General features: G+C 35.1%; 1 protein-coding gene and 1 pseudogene across 2 annotated transcripts; one reads left to right on the top strand and one right to left on the bottom strand.

Moving 5' to 3' along the window:
• Positions 1-409: 409 nt before the first annotated feature.
• LOC103844478 lies at positions 410-2,831 on the bottom strand (annotated as a pseudogene).
• A 10,005-nt stretch (positions 2,832-12,836) lies between these two features.
• Positions 12,837-15,298, top strand: LOC108869040. Of its 2 annotated transcripts, XM_033275844.1 has the most exons (5): positions 12,837-13,193; positions 13,286-13,518; positions 13,596-13,680; positions 13,785-14,644; positions 14,732-15,298. In XM_033275844.1, exons 4-5 carry the CDS (start codon positions 14,509-14,511, stop codon positions 15,001-15,003), a joined length of 408 nt encoding a protein of 135 aa, XP_033131735.1. In that variant the 5' UTR covers positions 12,837-13,193; positions 13,286-13,518; positions 13,596-13,680; positions 13,785-14,508; the 3' UTR covers positions 15,004-15,298. The 2 variants fall into 2 exon arrangements, with proteins under 2 accessions (XP_033131735.1, XP_033131734.1); XM_033275843.1 differs by having other exon boundaries at positions 13,286-13,680.
• The last annotated feature ends 1,721 nt before the right edge of the window (positions 15,299-17,019 follow it).

Below are 17,019 nucleotides of genomic sequence, written 5' to 3'. Positions count from 1 at the left end.
TGACTAATATTTAATTATAAATTGTTTTATATCTTAATTGTTTAACTTTATAATAAAAAATATTGTTTTCAGATAGTAACACAATATATATAAGAATTCTCTTCATTTTTAAATATATTTTCTCAATTTTATTATATTAGTTTATAATTAATTATTTAATATAACATATAAATTTAATATTATTAAAATAAAATTCGTGATTTATTATATATAAAATTCATTAGGGGTTTTGTGAAAATTAATAAATACTTAGTTATAAACTAATAATAAATCAATGACCTATATAAAAGCTTAAAACCTAATAAAATATGACAAATAGGAAAATGAAAATTTTAATATAACATATAGATTTTAAATCAAAATTCGTTTTAATTATATAAAAATATATTACAGATATTTTTTTAAATTAATAAATTAGTGATTGGCTAAAAATTGTTAATAAATTAATGACTAAGCTAAAACCTAATAAAAAAATATGACAAATAAGCAAAATCAAAGTAATTATATATCTAATTACATATTTTATAGTTATATTATTTAAATTAATAAATTATGGACTCAACTAAAAACTATTAATAAATTAATGATTCAGCTTAAACCTAATTAAAACATGACATTGTATAAAATATAATGGAACTAGGGGGATTTTAGTTTAAGATTTCTCACTATTAGACTTTGATAGCTTTTTACATATTACGAAAATTCACTTCAGATACTCTTTATACCCTCTATGTACAAATGTCTTCTTGGAAATGAATTTACCTTTTTCAAGCATTTTTAATTTATTTAGATAACTAAGTCAATAAATTATTAGTTTCATTTGATTTTAGTTTATAGACATTGATTTTTATTTTTTGAAATTTGACATTTATATTAATTTTATTAAATTAGTTTGTGTATATAATATATATTGCATAGAACTTAAATGTGGTTTTAGATATAATATTACTAAATCTCCTCAAATATATATTAAGTATTAAGAAAATATAAAAATAATTCCATTATGAATATAAAACAAACAATATAATAATAAGTTCTTACTTATATAAATATGTATACCTATAAATTATTAATTTATAGTTTTAATGGGACCATATATTTACATAGAATTGTTTTAAAAAAAAATATTATCTTATTATTTTATCGATTTGTGTCAAATTTTGAATGGGTCCAAGTTGAGACTGGTGAAATTTATAATTTATAGAGATTATTAATTTATCGAGTATTAATATATAGAAGTTCTACTGTATATATATGTTATATATATTATAGTTTATATAAGGTTTACAATATTTTTATGAATTAAATTTATTATATTAGGTATTAAAATTTAAAAAGTTAAATAATATTTATTTTTGTAGTAAAATGTTATCATTAAAATTTAAATTATTTTTAAAATTTTATTTTATCTACGGATCAAATCATATATTCTTTAATATTCTAAATCATTTCGGATATCAGAGTCACCGACTATCGAGGAGGCTAAAGATTGAATCGACTTGAATGCCTCCAAATATCCGGATGTTTGATATGTCTCCACCTCTATTTATGGATACAGCTTATTTTTATTATATGAAAAAATTCACTTATGTCAAGGCCTTTTTAATTTTTAATTAATTTTAATTTTATATTTCATGCATTATTTTGAACAAAAATGTCATTTAATATTAATTAACAATATCTTTATATATTTGTCAACTATTTTTATTTACATTTACATAAAAATACATGTGCACTTTGGTGTGAGCACCTTGTGACTAAGTATTTATCACAATTGAAGTATCTATTTTTTTTTTTAAGTTGAAATATTTTTTTAATGCTTTTTCACTACTAACCAAATTGTAGTGAAATAATTTGTCTTAATAATTTTTATTCTTTTTTTTGAACTATTATACGGTTAGAAACTATGATATGAAACCATTGGTTCGACATGATAACTATCTATAATTCATAACATGAAAAATAAACAAATAATAGTAATTTTTTGGTTTTTCCAAAAAAAAATAAAAAAATCAAACATTCTAACCAAATAAACCAAAATAAATATTAATTTAAAGTAATAGTTATATTTTATGAGATTAAAAACAAAAAATAACTTAAAACCGAACTGATATCCAGATTAAACAGATTTAATGTAATTTTATTAAAAATAACGAAACTAATAATCACATCCCGCGCAAAGCACGGGTTATTAGCTAGTCTTAAAGTAATTAGTTAAAGAGAATGGGGACCAAAGGAGGTCATACGTGGTCATCCCATGGCTTGCTCTCGTTGAAGATAACGGCTGCTCCGAAACTCCTTGCCGGGTTAATTCCAGTTCCGGTGATGGGAATGGTAGCCAAGTGCACCATGAACACCGCAAATCCAATGAGAAGTGGAGCCAACACCTTTCATTATAATTTCATTTATTATTAGTATATGATTTAACATATCAGTTTTCTATAAACAATGTTATTAATGACTCACTGGAACGTGGGAGTCTCTTGCACTTCGTTTAGGGTCTGTGGCCGAGAAGACGGTGCAATTATCTCTACGTCCAGGCTGGATACTGTGCTGTAGCCGTCGGCTAGAGAGTTGGCTCCACCACCGTAACGAACGTAGTATGAACTTTGGAAGGCTTTGACGAACCCATCTCCACATATCGCACCTAAACACTGAGCTACCATATACAATATGTCTCTAACCAACGACACTTTTACGTGCCAAGAGTAGCCCAAATGTCACTGCAGTCTGCAGGGTTAATGTGACCACCTAGGAAAACACACAAAGTTCAAAATGTTCATCATGTACTGTGTTTGGAAAGAAAGAAATGCAAGAATCTTCACCTCCATCTCAACTCCGTTACCGGTTCTGCGTGCTGCAGTTGACCGTCTGATTCGTGATCGACTGCTCTCCTGCCCCGCGAGGTCTCCTTCAGGCCCCTCGCTGCTCCTTCTGTACTTCGCTTCCTATCGGCCGCGTTGAGCGGTCTTCTTTTTTTGGGCTACGAGTTGTGTTGTTATTGTTTCTGTTGTTGTTTCCCTTTTTCTGTCTAATAAGTTGTCAGCAACATTGTGGAAAATTCAAAAATTGTATAAATATTAACATTTTACCAAAAAAAAAAAAGACACGCTATGTAATCAATTAACTGGTTTCAATCCTGATCGGTACGCTCCCGTTAAGGGTATTTAACTCGGATAAGCTAAACTGTCTTTATTAATCATAACCCCTAATAAATGTTTCTACGACCCGTTTTCTTATCATGGAACCTAACATTCCGGCTTTGAATGATGACCAGAAAATAAAGAAAACACTAAACTTATCATTTCTAAAAATGATACAATTTATAAAAAAGATCATTTATTCGTTTGCAAACATTTTAAAATAAGTTAGTTCTACACCAAATTTGGATAAAAAAAATAACTAACTCTTCCTCTTCATTCATATTTTTTCACTCGTTTTATTTGTTATTCCTAATGTTATTCTGATGGACTGATGATTATCAGTTAAACCTTTCGAACCGCGTAACTTGACATGTTAACGGACAAAATGGATTGATTGATTTCAGTTTTATTTAATTCACTTTTTCTTCTAAAGCCAAAAAACAAACTCAACCTCTGAACCACATGATCCTAAACCGAGCCAAAATCAAGATTCAAGAAGATTGTACCAGAGATACGGGCGGTGCAGTAGACAAGGATGAAGATCATTTTTGTTTTATGGATGGGATTTCCCAAAATTCCCTTGGCATTTGTTCTTTCTATTATATTATTTTGTGTATATATTATAATTTAACTTCTCATATTAGCTTAACACGAGATTGTTGTGTTTCATTTGAATTCTTCCCACTTATGATTACGATAAGTTTCTCCGAATCAATTTGGCAATAGCTTTATAATATAACAAAAGAGAAAATCTGAGGAAGATTTAGCTGATGATATACTTGGAAGTGTATTGGAAGATCTGAAACTCAAGTTGTGAACAAATAGACAACAACAAAGTCTAGAAACATGGTGATTTTGAAGAAATGAAGATCTTTGAGGTAAGACCATCACAAAAAAAGGGGAGAATCGGAATTTTCTCTAGAAAAATATTCATTGTATTCCATATTTGATAGACTCAAAACATTTGTCAAATATCCTATCAATACTATTAAAACAGAAACATGTCCTATTGATAATAGTTGAGTCCAACTATTTATTTATTTTATTTAAGGAACTACTTACTATTATTTTTATATAACTGTATCTAATTAATTATTTTATAACTGTATATATGTTAATTAAATCACTAACCATGTTCTCTTTGTTAACAACAAAAGAAGTTATCGATCATTCTCCAAGAAAATCAGTTCGATTATTATTTTTGATTTTTGATGTATACTCAATTTCTCAAGATTTAACCCAGATACATAAACAATTTTCTACTCTTGGAATCTCGATCCAACTTGCAAATAGAAGTGTGTAAACAGTTCAACTTATACGGCGAACATATCGTAGATTTAAGAAATTCTCTCTTTTTGGGTCCTAATGTGTTTAAATCAGATCTTTTATGGCAAATTTATACTTTTAAGATAAAACAACAAGGAAAAAGACGAAAAAATAATCATTTGTGTGATTGCGGAGGCCATTGTTATGTTGCAGGAAACCCTAAAATGTCGAAGAAGATGAAACTTCTTTTTTTTCTGACCAATTGATTGAAATTTAGTCCCACAATAACTATCTTATACTTATTTTATAACCACTTCTATAATTCCAAATTAATAGGAATCCATTTCTTCCTAATGTACTAAAAAACTGTCCACAACCTTTTAATATTAGAATCAACTTTTGCATTTTACTCAACTTTGAAACAACTACAACTGAATAATCATATTAAATTCACTATTCATATTATATATTTATAAATATCAATTGTAATTTAAATAACAAAATCAAATTATATAAGTAAATTTAACAAATTGTATCAAAAAGTTTTAAAGTATAAAAATGATTTTAATACAAAATGGGTTATAATTTAAATATTTTATTTTAATCTATTATATTAAAACAACATCAAGATCTATTGACATAAACGTGGTAAAATTATTAAAATGTCTTATTAATCATATAATAAATATATTATACAAAGAAAAACACAAATATTAATAAAACATAAATATAAAAATTAAATTTCTAAAAAAATATAAAACAAAAAATATACCCGCCCTTTTAAGGGCGGGTTAGAATCTAGTTCTTACTTAAATAATAAACTCACATTCTTCATGCTTATCCTAGACTACTTTTTTAGACATGATAACTTCATATTTCATAATAAAAAACTATACAAAATTTGCAGTATATTCTGAGATGATTTTAAGATCCCTTCACACAGCTCTCGTTTTTATAGTTATCACTTCTCAAAATTTTCTGATTGTTAATGGTTTGCTAATTGATCCCTGTTCTGTTTTGAAATTAATCAAAGATGTCACGGGTGACCCATTTCCTCAGTTATAAATGTCTTCAACTAAATTGAAAGAATCATTGTTTGTCCTTTTTTTTTGAGTTGTGTTTTCAATGTGATGATAAAAGCAAAGTACAAAAAATCTAACGTTTGAATTTGTCCTTTTTTTTGTTGTGTTTCCAATGTGATCATAAAAGCAAAGTGCTAAGATTTAATATATGGGACATCCAGCAAGTTTTTGTTACTAATACATATAAATTCAAAATATCTAGAACTCAAAACGAACCAAAAACCCAAATAGCTATACTTACTCATGGTGGTATTATGGATGCTTTATTTTATCAAAATTAGAACATACATATAATATAACTACTTTTCTTATCAAGACATAATCAAATCAAATCAAATTATTCAAAATTAAAAGAATCAAATGAATTAAAATTATTTGAATATTTGTATTTGAAATAATCAAAATAATCTGAATTATCCAATGTTTTTTTTTGGAACAATCTGAATTATGCAATATTTTATTAGAAGTATTCAAAAATTAAAAGGAACCAAATCATAACCAAACTTTTTTATATTAGAAAGTTTCTGATTTTATTATCGGAACCTAACCAATCTAGAATTTCCTTGATTTTTAAATGGATCTTAAACATCTCAATCATGGGTTAGGGTACAAGAAACTAAAAAAAAAAAAACCTATATCCAAATACCTAAAGTAGGCCTAGTTAGTTGAGAGCATTTTTATATGTATGTGTGGTATTCCTCTATGTAGTAATATTGTGTGTATAAATTATAATAATACTACCAAATGGTTTGGTAACTTTGGTTAGGTTAGATAATGAAATGAAATGAAACATATACTTAAGTTTTTGGGTCGAAATTTTTTTTGAAAATGGAATCTTTATAATCACTAAAGTAGATAAAGTCTTTATGCTCCGTGTTATCTGTTTTCAAACACTAATTTGAGTAAAACTTCTCTGCTACTAAAGAAAAGAGTGGGCAGAGATAACAATGGTACAAATAAAAGTGTGTGTAGAGATGAATAAATACAGAGTGGGAGGCATTCAAGTAACTACAATAATCAAAAAAGAAAGAAAAAAAAATCTGAGAGAATGGTGCATTACCTGAAGGTTCTTGCAACGAAAGTAGTTAACTTAATCGTGGATTCAGCCCACGTTCATATCATCCAGAATCCAGGTCGTTATGGTCGTCAAGGAAGAAGGTTTGATATAGGTGGTTACTGGAAAGAAACGAGTTATGAGATAGCGAAATATCTTTCTTCTCAGCTAGCCCCGGAGGTAGACGCGGATGCAGAAGGTTCCATCATCTCGGGTCCTGACAATTCGCTGACAATTGTTGACTATACAAAAGAGGTTTCAATCTTTTGTAACCCGTCAGTTCTGACTGTTCGGGTCAGAGACGAGGAACAGAGAGAATACGAACACTCGGTTAATTCTCATACGGTGAATCGTTTCCTTGGCTTATTTCATGAAGGATCCACTATGGAGGAACCGGAAACTGAAATTGAGCTGACAATTCAAGAAATCGCTGCTATCAAGAAAAAGACGTTTCCATACTCTTTCGAAGCGAAGGCTAGGGTATCGGAATTGCAGGAAAAGCTCAAATCTATTGGTAAAGGTCAACGTCGGGTATATCTCGAGCAGAGGAGGTACTTATCAGCAAGAGTTGACCACCTCACGGAACACATCATTTGTTTACCTCCACACTTGACACCACCTTATGAGTGTTTGTTGAAGTTCTACAAAACAGAACTTGGAAAACGTACACCACTAGGTGGTGATGATGGTGCATCCTCATCGGGTAACTAGTCAGATTTATGTTGTTAATGTCTTATGTTATTATTGTCATATTTGTTAGTGTCATGTTTGTTAGTGTCATGATGTTACTGTTAGTGTTTTATGTTGTTAGTGTCTTATGTTATTATTGTCATGTTTGTTAGTGTCATGTTTGTTAGTGTCATGCTGTTATTGTTTTTATAATTGAATGATTTTCATTTTAGATGCAATTAGTAGATAATTTATAAAAATTTATAAATTATAAAACCAATATAAATAACTACTATATTTACAAACCCTTAGACCATGTCCATGGGGGATCAGAACCGGTGTTTAAATGACATTTTTTGGATTCGGTAAGGACCCCTAAGGTGGCACACTCCTACTCGACCTATCCTGAAATGTCTCTCTCTCTCCTACGTTTCATTTTCTCTAAAAATCATTTTGCTTCTCTTCCTACTTCCTCCTCGAAAGCTTGATCTCTCCATCTTCTTCATCGAAAATGTAACAGCCCGATCCCCCGGCGTCCGACCGGGGTTATCGAAGGGGCGTTATGGACACGTGTCTACTCATTTAGACAACCCTACGTATCCCGTTACTGGTCCCGAGAGACGAGCGCATAACCTTCTTTGAAATACCGTCACACCCACATCCATATACTTCTACTTACAGTCCTGCGCACAGGAAAAAATGGAAATGGAGGGGTGAGCAACAAGTTACTCAGTGAAGTGGCTCTAGACCAGCCTGCCCGCATGACACTCTATACTACTCTATGCGGGAACTAGGACCGACTAGCCACTACAATCAGTTAATGCATTTTATCATTTCCTATCGTCATCTGTAATTTCCACATTAACTTCCATTCATTTCTAACAACCTAGTGATCAATCAATACAATGATCTCACTCATTGCCACACAGGTCAAACCCTAGACTTAACCGACTCATCTTACCAGTCCAACTCGATCCTATGACACCTTTAACTCCCCGTTACCCGACCATGATGCACGTTTTTATATCCCGCCTCTCGCGGTTGGCACACGTTCTTTTCATCAGTGGGTAGTCCCAACTAGGCTTCTACCCCATATTCATGTGGATTCGCCACATCTCCTATGGGTGCTTCCATATTCATGTGGATTCGCCACATCTCCTATGGATACCTAGCGTGAACTGCTGCCACACATACTTTTCCTCAGTGGGTAGCCCCCCACTAGGCTTCTACCCCATATTCATGTGGATTGGCCACATCTCCTATGGGTGCTTCCATATTCATGTGGATTCGCCACATCTCCTATGGATACCTAGCGTGGACTACTTACCCCACCTACTTTCCTTAGACTCTCTATATGCTTTCCCACCCATGCTTAACCTTAACATCATTCTTTCATACTTTTACTTATCCTTTCACTTCCTTATCGTTTCCACTTAACCCTTCTCATTCCCAATTACTCCCCTTTTCATTCATACTTGTACTTGGACTCAATCACTAGACGCCACCCGTTATCGGTGTCACACACAATACACATCGCATTCAAGTTCTACTTCAATAACTTTTATAATCACTGCTCACCTATCATCCTAGCATTTATTTCTCTCTAGCATCCTAACTTCAATCACAACAACACATGGGACATCACAACCAAACATACAAGTATCAACTACCAATCAACCATTACCACAACAATTCAATTCAGTTCATCAAGTCCCATTTATCAGTATGAGGGTTCTTATGCATCATGATCCATTCATCTATCATCCTAGCAATACCATGTACTATCAACCTAACTCCCAAACAGGGTCTAAGCAAACCTAACTCCAACATATAGGAGTATACAGAACCATGAAAGAAGGTTGGGTTCGAAACACTCCACCTTAGCCTAGATCTGGATCTGGAAACAAGGATGAAGAGATCTGAACAGATCTGGAACAACTAAACAAGAGAGAGACGAGATCTGGTCACCACCACCACGGCTGCAACCACCACCACCATCACCACATGGCACCGGCGAGGAGGAGGGAGAGAGGAGAGAAAGAGAGGCGTGAGAGAAGAAGAGGGAAGAGGGAAAAGAGAAGCTTGACGGCTAGGGTTTCCAAGTCTCTCTAAATCTCTGCAGAGCTTCGCTCAAGTTTCAGAAAATGAGAGAAAAGAATGGGCTGCATCTCTTTATAAAGGAAAGGGTGAAGGGAACCCTAGGTTTTTTGTGAAATGGGCCGTAGAGAAGCCCATTCTTTTATGAAAATTTTTGGGCCAGGAACCGGGCCGTTACAATTCTCCCCCACTTGAATGGAATTCGTCCCCGAATTCTATATGTCGATACTCCAACTCTAACATCCTGAACCCGAATGGGTAAACAACTCGTCCTTTGAAATCTAATGGTTCATGCAACAGACCAGGTTCCATATTCCTCACGGAGATCCAACGTCCTCTTAATTCCCAAATCGATTCTCCATCAGCGTTCTCATCCCTAGATTGTTTTCATCTCATATGCATTTCCACATCACCACCACTCTTGTCGACGTAATTCTCTGATGGTCATGTACCTCTTCTATCCTTTCGTACAGCAGCTCATCATCAACAATTATATCTGCTAAGCGGTTTCTTGGATCATCTCAGGCTCGAGATTCTGATCTCCCCCACTTTGGTCCTACATAAGGGATTCAACATGGTTGTTCATACAATCCTCATAGGGGATATCCATTTGCTTGAGTCATAGCTAATGTCTTGCATGGATTCAACTAATATCTGATCCATTAACCAACTTCCTCTCTAAGCTCCACACACATGTACATCACATAGGTTGATTGCCATGTCCTTGGCGACCCAACAACAAAAATATATTGTTATCATATTCCATTTCCATTTTGACACATAAAACTCTTGCATCAATCATATACGGCCTCACATCCCACTATTCTCAACTAACAAGTCTTAGTTGCAAAGCTCCATTAAAACCCTCTTGGCAGTTCCTCTTCGAATCCGGATAAATCTGTTTGCTGCCCACTACAATGGCCATTGCGACCGATAAACTTGTCCCATGATCTCTTCCTTCACCGTTGTGTGGTACCCAACCACATCTCCGTTGATTAACTTAGCGAGCACTTCATCTCATGAAACTTAACGAGCTACTCCACACCGAACATATCCTCGTCCTCTGAGTCCTTCGGTCTGGCCATGTTTTCCTTGATGAACGAACCTCCTATCATAGCCCTACTAGTTGTACTGGTTATACTGGTAGTACGCTCCCATCCATTATCACCTAGTGTGGTTCTTCTCGCACTTCCACTCTTGTCACAACGAAACCGCCTTGTGTTAATGACGATGTCGCAAGTTCTCCTTGGGCTCTGAGTATGTGATGCTTGGTTAGCCTATGATCTTCTTACACCAAACAATAGCTCTGCACCCTTTTAGATTAGTTCATGATCCCAGTAATCTTGCACGTTACAACTATTCTTCAGATCGGTTCTCATTTCCTTCAGGAAGCTGTGAATCAGTTCTCGCCCCCCTTAGAGAGTGCCTGACAATCTCCTCAGGGGTTATATCTTTATTGTATTCCCTTACAATCATGTCTCTCGGGCAGATATCCTAGAACTAACCCTCCATTAGATATATGTCATTCTTCGGGAAATACTTTCATTGACCTATGGCCTCAACTTGTTTCACTGCACCTCTAATGTTCCTCTAAACTCATGATATCCGCCACAACCTTCACGCTCTCGGTAGTTACATTAGTCGGGTTTCCATCTCTGGCTTTCCTCCAACCACTCCAACTCATGTGTCTGGCGATGGAACTTCATCAATGGACGTCACCGATGGGGTACCACCTTTCTCTTTATGATGCGCTGAGTCCGAGTGTAGTTCGGGTTCCACCATGCAGGTCCACGATACCCGTAATTGTCACTCTGGTCGATACTGGTTGTCGAAGACATCCTTCAAGTAGACATCCGATCAGAACCATAATAGAAGTATAGATATAGTGGGTGGTTTTGAAATCGTTCATAACTTTCAGAAAAATCACAACTTTCAGAAAAATCAAAACTTTTCACACACTCTTTTCTTTTAGTTAAAACAATTCTCTCTTTTCTTTTTTTTTTTTTTTTTTTTTTTAAACGTCGGAAATGCCGATCCCTTAGGACAGAACTAAGGGATCTTAACCCGCTCTGATACCAATTGTAACAGCCCGATCCCCCGGCGTCCGACCGGGGTTATCGAAGGGGCGTTATGGACACGTGTCTACTCATTTAGACAACCCTACGTATCCCGTTACTGGTCCCGAGAGACGAGCGCATAACCTTCTTTGAAATACCGTCACACCCACATCCATATACTTCTACTTACAGTCCTGCGCACAGGAAAAAATGGAAATGGAGGGGTGAGCAACAAGTTACTCAGTGAAGTGGCTCTAGACCAGCCTGCCCGCATGACACTCTATACTACTCTATGCGGGAACTAGGACCGACTAGCCACTACAATCAGTTAATGCATTTTATCATTTCCTATCGTCATCTGTAATTTCCACATTAACTTCCATTCATTTCTAACAACCTAGTGATCAATCAATACAATGATCTCACTCATTGCCACACAGGTCAAACCCTAGACTTAACCGACTCATCTTACCAGTCCAACTCGATCCTATGACACCTTTAACTCCCCGTTACCCGACCATGATGCACGTTTTTATATCCCGCCTCTCGCGGTTGGCACACGTTCTTTTCATCAGTGGGTAGTCCCAACTAGGCTTCTACCCCATATTCATGTGGATTCGCCACATCTCCTATGGGTGCTTCCATATTCATGTGGATTCGCCACATCTCCTATGGATACCTAGCGTGAACTGCTGCCACACATACTTTTCCTCAGTGGGTAGCCCCCCACTAGGCTTCTACCCCATATTCATGTGGATTGGCCACATCTCCTATGGGTGCTTCCATATTCATGTGGATTCGCCACATCTCCTATGGATACCTAGCGTGGACTACTTACCCCACCTACTTTCCTTAGACTCTCTATATGCTTTCCCACCCATGCTTAACCTTAACATCATTCTTTCATACTTTTACTTATCCTTTCACTTCCTTATCGTTTCCACTTAACCCTTCTCATTCCCAATTACTCCCCTTTTCATTCATACTTGTACTTGGACTCAATCACTAGACGCCACCCGTTATCGGTGTCACACACAATACACATCGCATTCAAGTTCTACTTCAATAACTTTTATAATCACTGCTCACCTATCATCCTAGCATTTATTTCTCTCTAGCATCCTAACTTCAATCACAACAACACATGGGACATCACAACCAAACATACAAGTATCAACTACCAATCAACCATTACCACAACAATTCAATTCAGTTCATCAAGTCCCATTTATCAGTATGAGGGTTCTTATGCATCATGATCCATTCATCTATCATCCTAGCAATACCATGTACTATCAACCTAACTCCCAAACAGGGTCTAAGCAAACCTAACTCCAACATATAGGAGTATACAGAACCATGAAAGAAGGTTGGGTTCGAAACACTCCACCTTAGCCTAGATCTGGATCTGGAAACAAGGATGAAGAGATCTGAACAGATCTGGAACAACTAAACAAGAGAGAGACGAGATCTGGTCACCACCACCACGGCTGCAACCACCACCACCATCACCACATGGCACCGGCGAGGAGGAGGGAGAGAGGAGAGAAAGAGAGGCGTGAGAGAAGAAGAGGGAAGAGGGAAAAGAGAAGCTTGACGGCTAGGGTTTCCAAGTCTCTCTAAATCTCTGCAGAGCTTCGCTCAAGTTTCAGAAAATGAGAGAAAAGAATGGGCTGCATCTCTTTATAAAGGAAAGGGTGAAGGGAACCCTAGGTTTTTTGTGAAATGGGCCGTAGAGAAGCCCATTCTTTTATGAAAATTTTTGGGCCAGGAACCGGGCCGTTACAGAAAATCTCTCATCTGTGCCACATAAGCAACAAACCAGGTATGAGTACTCTCCTTACTACTCTAATCGTATACAATAACGTCGCATGGTGATTCTTCCAAACTTGAGAATGGTATATTTGTGTTATCCAGAATCATGAACCTACTTCTTGTACACGGTGCTCGAATTACCCATAAGAACAAGTTGGGTTTATCTGCAGTGTGGAGCAAGTTCAGATTCTAAGTGTGCGATCAATGGTGGCTTAATCTAAGTGTGCGATCAATGTTGGGTTTAGAAAAAGACAGACTCTGTGATGGGTCCAACATTTAAAGAATATGATTGTGAATGTAATGTCTTATGTGTTGGACTTGTACAAAAAAAAAAGGTACGACCTTTATTCAGTTTTTGTGGGAATCTCACATTGCAATTTGTGTCCATGATCATTGTTTCGTTTCCTGACAGCTACTTGTCCTTGAAATGGGTTTGTGGGATCGCATGTCTGTAAAGAAGCTTTAGATCATGGCTTATCTGTCTCTAGCCTTAGCAGGTACTCTGTTTTTTTTTTTTTAATCAAGTTCAACTTTTTGTGGCTCACCGTTGAAGCTTAGCTAATTTATGTCATATGTTGAACCATTTGTATGGGTGTTATAGATCAGGTAGGTCGTCTGTACAAGAGTCATGGGCTTCCAGAGTTACATGGCATCAAGGTACTTGTTAGATCACCTCAACATGTTTTAGGAACTAGAATGTTTCCTCTATGCTACTTCCAGAGTTACATGGCATCAAGGTACTTGTAAGATCACCTCAATATATCTTCTAAAACACTTCCATCCTACCATTTGGTTCTCGTGTATTAGTTTTTGTTTGTCTTCTCAAATACTTGTAAAAATCTAAAACACTTCCATCTTACTAATTGGTTCAATTTCTAAAAAAAAAAAAAAATTAAGAACCTCATAGGGGTTCTTCCTAATGGCGCTTTGCTTAAGGAAGCTAGGTCCTGCATAGGACTGCATCATATAGAACCGGAAAGAATTGAGCATTGGGCTCAGGACCACTTACCGGCCCATGCAGCCCACAGTAATGTAACTCACAAATCCCACAACACAAGTAGGTTCGACTTTTCTAATTATAAATCGTACCGGTTAGGTGTTAAAGCAAGAAATGTCCGGTCCTGAGCTGATATTTCCCAAACCTGTTAACCGTTGAAGAAGTTATTAATAACCAACCCGGTTCGCACAGAAACGAGTCCCATTGACATCCCACGTGTCGCTAATGAAGATGGACCAAAAGATTGAAAGGCTAAGAAAAATCACATTGTCTGGCAGAAACAACAACACTCACAAGGATCCTCTTTTGTTTTGTCCGTACTGAAACGATGGACAATTCTGTTCGAATCTCCTCCTCCGTCTTAAGATCATCCAATCTCTGTCTGATAAATCATAGATCCTCATCTTCCTCTAGATTCCTCTGCTCCCAAAGAAACCCCGACGAATCTCCCGAAAACAACAACGGTGAGAAAGAATCAAATCAATTTGAAAATCTCGAAGTTAGTGCCTTATGTAACAAATTGGATTCTTGATTTTATTATGGTCTCTCAGGTGATAATAGATCGTCGAGGGATTGGGACAAAGCGTGGAAGAGTTTCAAGAAACAAAGCAAGAAGACGTTCTTCTCTCAGTTCAACGTTGACAAGTACGTGACGTGGAATCCTCCGAGATCGGAGTTTCCATTGTCGGAAGAAGTTGATCCTATCAAAAGAACAGAGAGATCCAATCTCATGCTTTGGACAAGTCCAAAGTTTACATTAGTTGGAGCCATCGTCATTGTCTCATTCCTCCTTCTCTACACCATTCTTGCACCTGTCAAGTGAAAATATCTTTTCGTTTTCGTATCCACTGCAAAGGTTATTTATCATCCTAATGGTGTATTTACATCATGCATTTACCGAAGAACTTCTAGTTTTAGCAAATGGGAGGGTGCAATTTTTTGATTGTGATATATATTTTGATGGTTCCTAGTAAAAATTTGTCACTAGTTAAAATCTTCGGCAATTAAAGAGGCAAATAGAATCAGGCTGCCGTTTATGTCATTAAAATACTTGTTCTGTTTCTTTTTTTTTTGGTCAATTGTTCTGTTTCATATTAAGTGTTGTTAATATTACTAGATCTCTTAACCTTATATTTTCTAACTGTATAAATTTAAAAAATAAATGAGATTTGTTTGAAAAAATCCCTATATTTAATTGTTTTTGAAAAACTCACGTTTATATCTTTGTAAATAGACTAATCTATACAATCTGAAGTTTTATTTATTTTCTTTGTAAAACAATACTATTAGTATATACAGAATATCTCTTTAACACTAAAATTTCATTTACAAAGAAAGATTACAGTGGTGAAATACATTTTCTGTAATACATTAGCCGGCATATATCTTACATTAAAAATTTAAAACATGAAGCATTTCCTCTAATTTTTCCGCTTATTTTTTTTTAACTAAATAAGATAAAAGCTAGTTTCAGATGTCATCAACTCCCAAGCTTTAAACTAACCCAAATAATCTATATCATTAAAATATAAGTATATATTAGCGTTCCAAGTATATATAATTGACCGAAAATGATAGAATGCAACAATAATATCGAACATGAAGTATGAAATGCATTGGTATGAAGATATTTGTATAAAATATGCTATCATGGTGCACATAAAGAGTTAACGATGAGTCCATGAGTTATTATAAAGCTATGATATATATATAAAGGTAAAGCTTACATTATGTGTATAAAATGACCAATGGCATTTGTTGTAAATTGTCTAATAAATTAAAAAATTTTACAATTTTGTTGTGAGAAAGCTTGTGGAAGTGACACCTAAGAAATGACACTCACGTAAATCTCACATGAATTCAAGGTTAATTAACTATAATGCCCCTAAAATAATATATAAGGGATAACCACAATTATTGAATTGTAGTGTCAGTAAAAAGTTGTTACAAAACAATATTATGAATTTCAAAGAAATGACCACACTTTTTTAATGATCATACCTACGCTATGACCTTGACCACAAATGTATGTTCTTACTAACCACACCTTCTATTATAACATAACAACTCATTCCCAAATCAAGCATACATTATGTTGATATGCATAACTAAAAAAAATTACCATACAGTTAATCACAAAAAAAAAACTTCTTACGTACCACAAAACACACATCCATCAGATCAAATTTAATTTGCACTAATCAATTGTCACTATAAAAGCACAAGACTCCAGAAACCTCCCAACTAGTCACGAGACTCTTTGTAAAAGGCATTTTTGTCATAATAATTCAAAAGCAAGGCACAAAGTACATCACTAACTACAAATATGTTAAACTGTAAAAGTGGAAGCCGAAAGTACCTATATACGTAAAGCTCTCTAAAGCTAATAAATATTGGAGATGTATACGTCAAAATATTATAATCGATATAATAGAATGTTAGCAGCATATATAAAAGCCTAACGGTTCGACAATGTGTTTTCCAATAATAGGCCGCTTCGAGGGGTGCTTGGTCTAGGCCAAGGGGAAGACATCCCATTCTTCTTCTGCTGCGAGCTTGTCTTCCTGACTTGCCTGTTGAAATAAACTCTTCTCTCCCGAATACTTTTCTATGGCATAATACTTTGCATTCACCTCCTGCTGTCTTTTCCTCTGCTTTAACTTGGAGTACTTTGCACCCGATGCCACCTCGGTTTGGTTCCAAGGATATATTCCGAAACATACATTTATCACGTGGGTTGCTGCTCGTGATAGAATGCCGACTCGAGATAAGCTAAGAAGGTGGGGTTTATATGTTACTCCTTTGTGTCCTCTTTGCGATACGGTTGATGAGAGTCTTC

This window comes from Brassica rapa, chromosome A07 (genome assembly GCF_000309985.2).
Source record: "Brassica rapa cultivar Chiifu-401-42 chromosome A07, CAAS_Brap_v3.01, whole genome shotgun sequence".
NCBI lineage: Eukaryota > Viridiplantae > Streptophyta > Magnoliopsida > Brassicales > Brassicaceae > Brassica > Brassica rapa.
The sequence above is the reverse complement of the archived record's forward strand: the minus strand, read 5'-3'. Positions and strand labels throughout refer to the sequence as shown.

Coding starts and splice junctions, on each gene's coding strand:
- LOC108869040 (XM_033275844.1), top strand. CDS start 14,509: ATGGACAATTCTGTTCGAATCTCCTCCTCCGTCTTAAGATCATCCAAT. Junction 14,645..14,731: donor ATCTCCCGAAAACAACAACG/GTGAGAAAGAAT, acceptor ATGGTCTCTCAG/GTGATAATAGATCGTCGAGG.